General features: G+C 59.3%; 1 protein-coding gene across 1 annotated transcript in view; it reads left to right on the forward strand.

Annotated features, from left to right (window-relative positions):
• LOC144243013 (SCO-spondin-like) overlaps positions 1–6,215 on the forward strand; it is a 52,159-nt gene extending 45,944 nt beyond the window's left edge. Inside the window, exons 89-101 of the mRNA XM_077778046.1 lie at positions 93–251; positions 420–536; positions 976–1,114; positions 1,252–1,454; positions 1,592–1,719; positions 1,818–1,960; positions 2,088–2,134; positions 2,877–3,085; positions 3,386–3,481; positions 3,613–3,673; positions 3,959–4,089; positions 5,573–5,752; positions 6,150–6,215. Coding sequence (XP_077634172.1) covers positions 93–251; positions 420–536; positions 976–1,114; positions 1,252–1,454; positions 1,592–1,719; positions 1,818–1,960; positions 2,088–2,134; positions 2,877–3,085; positions 3,386–3,481; positions 3,613–3,673; positions 3,959–4,089; positions 5,573–5,752; positions 6,150–6,215 — 1,679 coding nt within the window. The remainder of the gene's footprint in view (positions 1–92; positions 252–419; positions 537–975; positions 1,115–1,251; positions 1,455–1,591; positions 1,720–1,817; positions 1,961–2,087; positions 2,135–2,876; positions 3,086–3,385; positions 3,482–3,612; positions 3,674–3,958; positions 4,090–5,572; positions 5,753–6,149) is intronic.
• The last annotated feature ends 2,371 nt before the right edge of the window (positions 6,216–8,586 follow it).

Consider the following 8,586-nt stretch of genomic DNA (forward strand, 5'->3'; position numbering starts at 1 on the left):
TGTCTGTAGGGCTGGAGCCCAAGGCCTTGGGGTGGGAGGAAGCGGCAGGGGGAGGTGGGCCCTGGGTGCTAACTTCCTGTTTATCTCCCCAGACTTGTGCCAGTGGGGTCCTTGGGGGCCCTGGAGCCCCTGCCAGGTGTCCTGCAGTGGAGGTTTCCGGCTACGCTGGAGGGAGGCAGGAGGCCCCCCTGGAGGAGGCTGCAGGGGCCCGTGGGCTCAGACTGAGAGCTGCAATGTGGAGCCCTGCCCAGGTAACCTCCATGCTGGCATCTGGAGGCGGGGCTGAGGGCTCTCACCAGGAGGTAGCACCTGGCGGGGATGTGGCCTCTGCTCCTGGAGGCGTGCGCTGGAGGGCAGCGTGCTGTCCTGGGGGCCCAAAAGTCGGTCCCCAACACAGACCCCTACCTTCTGGTCCTCAGGAGAGAGCTGCGAAGCCCAGGACACCGTGCCCACCCCTGACTGTGCCAACCAGTGCCCTAGAAGCTGTGTGGACCTCTGGGACCGCGTGCAGTGTCTGCAGGGACCGTGCCGGCCAGGTGGCCAGGCCACGCCCACAGCCCAGTCTGGGAACCCTGGGGGCTCAGACCAGGGCCTCGCTGCCCCCTACTTCCAGACAGCATGTGACCTGCGGGCGGGGGCATGCTACAGGGTCAGGGGTTACAGGGCAGCAGAGTGGATCCTTGGGTCACTTTCAGCAACCGGGTAGGGGTCCTGTGTAGAGCGAGCCTTACCCAAAATGGGCTTCATCTGTGAGGATGTTCTCAGGCAGCCTCGGGGGTTCCTGGGGTGGGGCCCACACAGGGTGGGCCGGAGCGACCCCTTCCTGTGCTCCAGCAGTGGAAGCAGCGTGGAGACCGGTTCAAGTGCAGACTGGGGAGCCGGGGTAGGGGAGGGTGCTCCCGTGTGAGCCTGAGGCTTTGGACCCCATCTGGCTGCCAGAGGCTCCATTACGTGTGTCCTCCCCACCCCCATCAGGCTGCCGCTGCCCCCCTGGCCAACTGGTGCAGGATGGGCGCTGCGTGCCCATCTCCTCCTGCCGCTGTGGGCTCCCCAGCCCCAATGCCTCATGGGTGGTGGCCCCAGCCGAGGTGGTACAGCTGGACTGCAAAAACTGGTATGGCTGCCCCCTGGTGGCCGAGCCAGGGATGGGCACTTTAGGTGGGAGGCTTGGGGACAGGTCAGGGTGGTGGGCATTACCGGCAGGCAAAGGCTTTGTTCACCTTGACTTGTGCCCTTGACCCCTGTCTGCAGCACCTGTACCAACGGATCCCTGGTGTGCCCACGCCAGGAGTGCCCAGTCCTTGGACCTTGGTCCACCTGGAGCAGCTGCTCTGCTCCCTGTGGTGGAGGCTCCAGGGAGCGACATCGGAGCTGTGAGGAGGGTCCTGTGGGGGTGCCATGCCGGGCCCAGGACACAGAGCAGCGGCAGGAATGTAATCTGCAGCCCTGCCCTGGTGAGCACGTGGGGTGGGGGTGGGGGGTGCCTCCCTTCCCTCCGGTGCTGCTGAGCTCAGCTGGCATTTGGCAGGGCAGGTGGCAGGGCCGTTCCCTCCCTGGTACCCCAACTCACCGTCTGTGCACTGTCCCCCAGAGTGCCCGCCTGGCCAGGTGCTCAGTGCCTGTGCCACCTCGTGCCCACGCCTCTGCTCGCATCTGCAGCCTAGTGCCCTCTGTATGCAGGAGCCCTGCCGGCCTGGCTGTGGCTGCCCCGGGGAGCAGGTACGTTCAGGGCCCTGACTGCGGGTGGGGGGCAGGGTGTGGGGGGCGCAGAGAAGTGGTGGTGCGAGTGAAACTGAGCCTGTGCTGCCCTGCCGCAGCTGCTGCACAACGGCACATGTGTGCCCCCTGCGGCGTGCCCCTGCACCCAGATCTCTCTGCCCTGGGGCCTGACCTTGACCCTGGAGGAGCAGGCCCAGGAGCTGGCCCCAGGAACTGAGCTCATCTGGAACTGCACACGCTGGTGAGGGCAGGGCGGGGGGCTGGAGGGGGTGGCTGGGGCAGGGAGGGGGTGGAGGGCAGCAGAGCTGAGAATGGGGGTGGGGAGGAGGGCATGGGAGGCATCTGAACGCGTGCTTCTGTCTTCCCAGTGTCTGCCAAGATGGAGCGTTCAACTGCTCCGCCGCTGACTGTCCTGGTGAGATGTGGATGTCCAGGCCTCTGCTGGTCCTTCCAAAGCCAGGGTGGGGCTGGCCCCGGGTGAGGGTGGGGGGCACCGCCTGCCCTAGGCGATGCTCTCTCTCTCAAGAAGCCCCTTCCCTGCTCTGTCCGCACTGGTGTTGGGGGCGGTCCTCTGAGCACAGGGTGTGGGGCTGTGAGCGATGCAGAAGTGGAGGGCTCTTTCCCGGCAGATGAGGAAGCAAAGACTGAGACGGTGAGCTAAAGTAGGACCCTTGTCTGAGTCCCCAGGCAGGGGGTGTGTGCCCTGAGTCAACAGGCATCTGCTAAGGGTTCACAGGTGCTCAGCTCTGGCACACTGGGCTCTGTGGGTTCAGAGACACACAGGCCTGCTGAGCCCTGGGCAGCCCCAGTCTGGCTGCTGAGGGCCAACTCACCCACCAAGACAGGTAGGGACAGGAGACAGTTTCAGTGTCTGGCCAGCAGGCTGCACCCACAGGACCGGAAATCGGTGGACAGGACCAGTCAGGGGAGGCTGCCTGGAGAAGGCCAGACTGAGTTAGGCCCCGCTAGTGTTTGGAAGGTGGATAAGAGCAGACAGGCGTGTTTGGAGGCCTAGAAGTCCAGAGGCTGCGGGGGCCGAGTGGGCAGCACTGGGAAGGGAGGAGGGGCTCTAGGGGTGCCTGGTGTGGCAGGGGCGAGAATGGAGGCCGGACCCAGGGCTGACCTGAGTGGTGGGGGTGGGGGTTCTTCCCTGGCAGAGTGCCCCTCGGGGGAAGTGTGGCAGCAGGTGGCCCCGGGGCCCTGCGAGCGGACATGCCGAGAGCCCAATGCCACGGACACCCAGGGCAGCTGCGGTGCGGGGCAGGCCCCGGGCTGTGTGTGCCAGCACGGACACTTCCGCAGCCAGGCGGGCCCCTGCGTGCCCGCAGAGCACTGCGAGTGCTGGCACCACGGGCGTCCCTACCCGGTGAGACACCATGGCCCCTCGGGGCCACCCAGCCGTCCCCCCTCCCCCCACCCCTGCCACGGGCTCCTCCCCCTGCGCCAGGGCCTGCAGCAGCGGGCAGCTCGGCCATCAGCCATCGCCCACCACACGGGGGCAGTCTCTGGGCCCCATCAGCCCACCTCCCTCCTGAGACTCTTGTTGCTGACTTTGGTCTCTGGCCACTGTCCTGAGACAGCGGTGGGGATGGGGTGGTAGCACAGACAAGTCTAACTAGGAGATGGAGGTGGGGATGGAGAGGAGGCTCGCCCCCACTCTCCCCAGCCTGGATCCGAATGGCAGGAGGCCTGCGAGAGCTGCCGCTGCCTCCGTGGGAAGAGTGTCTGCACCCAGCGCTGCCCCCTCCTCACCTGTGCCCAGGTACCCACCTGCAGCCTTGCTGCCCTCCTTCCTGGGTCCCTCCCCAGAGGCTGCTCTCAGGGCCTTGAGCAGGCAGTGCCAGGGCCCTGGGGTCATCCCGCTGAGTGCGCTGGGGACCACTCCCTCTGCAGGGCCAGGTGAGCATGCACGACCCGGGGAGCTGCTGTCCCACTTGCCGCCAAGAGCCTCCGGGTATGTGGGGACCCTGGGGTGCTGCCTGCCATGCCTCTCCCTGCTCTGGGCCCTTCTCCCAAACTGCTCCCATGCCCACCCTAGGAGGCCTGCCTTCCCCGGGGCCGCCTACCATGGGGATGAGCAGAGTGGCGATGCCCAGTGCTGCATCATGGCGCCTGGTCACCACTGTCCCAATGGCCTCAGGTGCCCCTCAGGTCCACAATGTCCCCTTTCCCCAGAGTCCCCTCACTGAGCCCCTTTCTCTCTGCCCAGCTCCCACCTCCGCTCACCTACTTCCCACAGAGGAGCAGGCAGCCTCCTGCCGGCATCTCACGGAGCTGCGCAACCTCACCAAGGGCGCCTGCTACCTGGACCGGGTGGAAGTGAGCTACTGCAGTGGGCACTGCCCATCCAGCATCAACGTCATGCCCGAGGTGAGCAAGGGGGCTGCTGTGCGGGTCCAGGAGCGTCGGGTCAGCCTGCTCCCCCAAGGGGATGCTGCTGCGACCCTGCACCTGGGCAGACCCCCGGGGACCTGAGGGACCTGGTGGATCTCAAAGGGGTACAGCTCAGAGCCAAGGGCGAGTTTTCACCAAGGCGGTGGCCTGCACCTGCTGCTTGGCCCTGTGACCCTTCGCGGGGCTTGGGCTCCCAGCCTACTCCAGGCCTCCACCCCGTGCTGTGGGCACAAAGCTAAGCTCTGGCACCACAGCCCGTCATATAGCGAGGAAGAGCTCTTTGGGACAGACCTTCTGCACACAGCATTGTCCTAGACATTCCTATTCCTGGAAGACAGAGGTGCTTTCCTGCCTAGTCCTCAACTCTTGGCCACTCTCTGCTCCCCTGGGTGCTCCCTGTACCTCCTGGCATTCCCAGATTATTCCCAAATAATGTTTGGATTTGTTAAAACCTAGGAAAGGAGTTAAGAGATTTTTTTTTTTTCTGGGAGGAAAAGTGAGTGATGGTGGGATAGAAATCAGATGGAGGTTTGTTTTTATTGAAGTATAGTTGACATACAATGTTTATATTAGCTTCAGGTGCGCAACATAGCGATCTCCCTGCAGCAAGTGTAGTCGCCATTCAGTGTCATTATGTTATTAACTATATTCCCTATGCTGTTTTCTTCATCCCAGAAGGGTTTTTAAAAAGCTGAATCTTTTGTAACTTGGTGTTGTTGAATATATTGCCCATTTCAAAATAAAATTAAAATCGGGGCGCCTGGGTGGCTTAGTCGGTTAAGCGTCCGACTTTCACTTAGGTCATGATCTCACGGTTCGTGGGTTCGAGCCCCGCGTCGGGCTCTGTGCTGACTGCCAGCTCAGAGCCTGGAGCCTGTTTCAGAGTCTGTAACTCCCTCTCTCTCTGACCCTCCCCTGCTCACGCTGTCTCTCTCTCTCTCTCAGAAATAAATAAAACATTAAAAAAAATTTAAAAAAAAACAAAATAAAATTAAAATGGAATTATACAGAAGTTAAATTGAACGTTCAGTGACACTTATATAGTTACTACATAATCGAAGAGCAAGAGGGGTCTGGAGTGAGAACTCACTTGGCACTGAGGATCAGAACTGTGTAGTTTAGAGCTTCCCAACTTGCAGCGTCGGAAAGTATTAGATCTGTCGTCCAAGGGGATGGTAAGGCCCATGGTGGTGGGGCTGTATCTCTCCCCTGCGGCCAGGGTGCAGGGATGAGCAGTTAACAGCATTCTTAATGCTGGTGCAGACGGCTGGGGCTTGTGGTGAAGGAGGGCTTCTTGGGGAACGGGAGCTCGATGGCGACACACCCCTCCCCTCCCCGGCTCCCCTGCTGGCCGAAGAGTGTCGGCCTCCGACTCGGATGGGAAAGGCCAAAAGAAGGAAGGGAAGTGGTTTGGGCAAACTCGGTGGCCCCGCCCCAGCTCAGCCACGCCCTCCCGCAGGAGCCTTACCTGCAGAGCCAGTGCGACTGCTGCAGCTACAGCCTGGACCCCGACAGCCCCGTGAGGGTCCTGCACCTGCGCTGTCCCGACGGCCACGAGGAGCCCGTGGTGCTGCCGGCCATCCNTCAGGGCGTCGCGGGATTCTTCCTTCATGACCCCTTCCGACCCCCTCCATTCCCGGTCTTGGCTTGCTCGTTGGTTTCGTCCTCGATCCAACGCAAGCTTGGGTGTTTTGAGTCGGTCACAGCTGCTTCCTCCCAGCTCATCTGTTTCCTTCCTTGCTGAGGATCCGTGACCTCAGCCTGGCACACAGACTTGTTGGGGGGGCTTGGTGGGAGCGCATGTGTGAAGGGCCTGCCAGGTGCCTGTTTTTGTTAGGTCCCCGGGACCACACTGTGGCAGGTGAGAGAGAAACAGGTGCAGGGGTGCTCACAGCGCCGGAGTGGGGGTGGGGGGCGCGGAGCGCAGGGCGAGAGCTCGCCTTTCTCTGGGCTTCTTCCAGGCAGGTCTTCTTTCCTGCTCCACTGCCCCCCCCCAGCTGCACCCCTTCCCGGCCTGACCACTCCCTCTGTGCCAGGGCATCTCCCCCTCTTCTGTCCTCCAGGAGGTGATTTCTCAAAGCACTGACGGCTCCGCTGGATGAGGCTGCCCATCCCCCCTCGTGCGCTCACCGGGCTCAGAGGCACCGATCGCCTCCTCCCATGCCCACCCGTCCACTCCATGTCCTGGTACCAGCCTATCCCAAATAAAGCGACATCAGCAGCAAGCCCGTGTGCAGAGTCTGTCTCTGGGGACCAGAGGGGAGAGGGAGGCCGGGTGAGTCTGAGCCCTGGCCTTGACCTGCACAAGGACTGTCTCCAGGAGACTTCTGTGAATCTGCCGTGCTGGCGAACTGGGCAAGCCCCGGTTTGCACTTCAGCAGGCCGAGTATAAAGTCTGAAGTTCCCTGGTTTCTGCTGCCCATTTCTGCCTCTTCCTCCCGCAAAGAGCCCTCTTCCTGTGCGTAGCTGCTTGTAGCTGGCGCTGCCCACCTACACCACCCTCTCCTGCTTCCAGATGCCCTTCCCCGTCATCCAGAGAAGAGTCCAGCTCATGGGTCATACTCCTCGTCACGGACACTCAGTGTCCACGTGTTTAATCCATTCAGTTCTCACCCCCTGGCCTACAATGACCTTTCCTTTCACAACTCAGATATTTCCAAACACTTCCAAATATTTACTTACGGATCATGACTTCCTATCATTCCAGCTCGCTTGCTCTGGTACCCCACTGCTATCATTTGTTTCAGATCCACTGAGCCCACCAGGTTCTCACTTTTTATTTGCTCTCTCCTGTCTCCCCTCTCCCCTCAGGGTTCAGGGCCTGCACGGTCAGTCTCAGCACCAACTGCACATTAGAAGCACCTGGGGAGCTTCTGAACCCTTACCAGTGGTCAGGCCCCGTTCTGAACCCATTAAATCAGATTCTTGGGAAGCCTCATGGGTAATTCTATGTGCACCTACCTGAACTGAGAACCACTGGTCATTATAAATCACTCCAAATGCAAGCACCATTAAATCCTTTGCTTTTCTTTTTAATCTTTTTAAAATTATTTATTTTGAGAGAGAGAGAGCAGGGGAGGGGTAGAGAGAGAGGGAGAAAGAGAATCCCATGCAGGCTCAGCGCTGTCAGTGCAGAGCCCGATGCGGGGCTCGATCCCACAAACCATGAAATCATGACCTGAGCTGAGATTAAGAGCAGGATGCTTAACCAACTGAGCCCCCCCACCCCCGGCTTGCTTTTCTGTCCCCTTCATACTCACCTGGCAATACTCCAACTCAAATGGCTGCCCAAGTTTCTGCTTCTAGACAGGATTTTGCAGATAGTCTGTTTTTACCTTAAATTTGTGATCAGAAACCTCAAACAGGGCTTTAATTCAATTTGTCCATCCTACATACTCTGCTTCCCATAAGCTCTATTTTCTCTTTTCTGCAACCCCTTTCCACCCCCTTCATTTTCATGAGATGACCTTGTCTCGTTGAGATGTTGTCGGATGGGAATTCTCTCTGCAAATCTACCAAACAAGCCTACATCGACTCCGTCTTCTCCTTCTTCGGTCTTCTTTTTCCCTCGGGGTGTCATCTAGAAGTGTCCCTACCCCTGGAAAGAGCCTTTGGTCTTGTGGTCCTTGCATTGCCTCACCAGTGCTTCACCATCATGTCCCTTTCCATCAACAATAGAAACATGATCTTGTGTCTTACATCTTAGCCCACTATCTTGCTCCCACATTTCCCTCCAGACCCTGCCTCATCTTTCTGTACCTTTTCATTTTTTTAAATGTTTTTAATGTTTTATTTATTTCTGAGAGAGAGACAGCATGAACAGAGGAGAATCAGAAAGAGAGGGAGACACAGAATCTGAAACAGGCTCCAGGCTCTGAGCTAGCTGTCAGCACAGAGCCCGATGTGGGGCTCAAACCCACGAACCGTGAGATCATGACCTGAGCTGAAACCAAGCGTTGGAAGCTTAACCAACTGAGCCACCCAGGCGCTCCTCACCTCTCGCTTTTAGCCCCCCGCAAGCAAGAATGTGTTGTAAGGAGACAGAAATAAGGGCAGAAATACAGCTCCCCAAGGTATATACAGGGAGGCACAGCTGTAGCTGAGCCGGGAGCTGGAGGCTGGAAAGCCACCTGGCGTCTTCTCTCTGTTGCACTTCTGTGTGTCTCTTTTCTTCCCTCAGTAACAGACTCCCCTGCCAGTGACTGCACCTGCCGGAGGGTGGCTGCTCAAAGCACACAAAGTTGTGAACTGAATTGTAGTCCCCCAAACTCCTCTATTGAGGCCCTAAGCCCCAGTGTGACTATATTAGGAAATAGGGCCTATACAGAGGTAATTAAGGTTAAGGCTGCTGTGATGAGTTTCCCTGTGAGACACCAGAGAGCTCCCGAGTGCGCACAGAGAAGAGGTCACAGAAGCACATAGCAAGCTGGTGCCACCTGTAAGCCAGGAACAGAAATCTCACCAGAAGCCACC

This window comes from Crocuta crocuta, unplaced genomic scaffold, assembly GCF_008692635.1.
Source record: "Crocuta crocuta isolate KB4526 unplaced genomic scaffold, BGI_CrCroc_1.0 scaffold128, whole genome shotgun sequence".
NCBI lineage: Eukaryota > Metazoa > Chordata > Mammalia > Carnivora > Hyaenidae > Crocuta > Crocuta crocuta.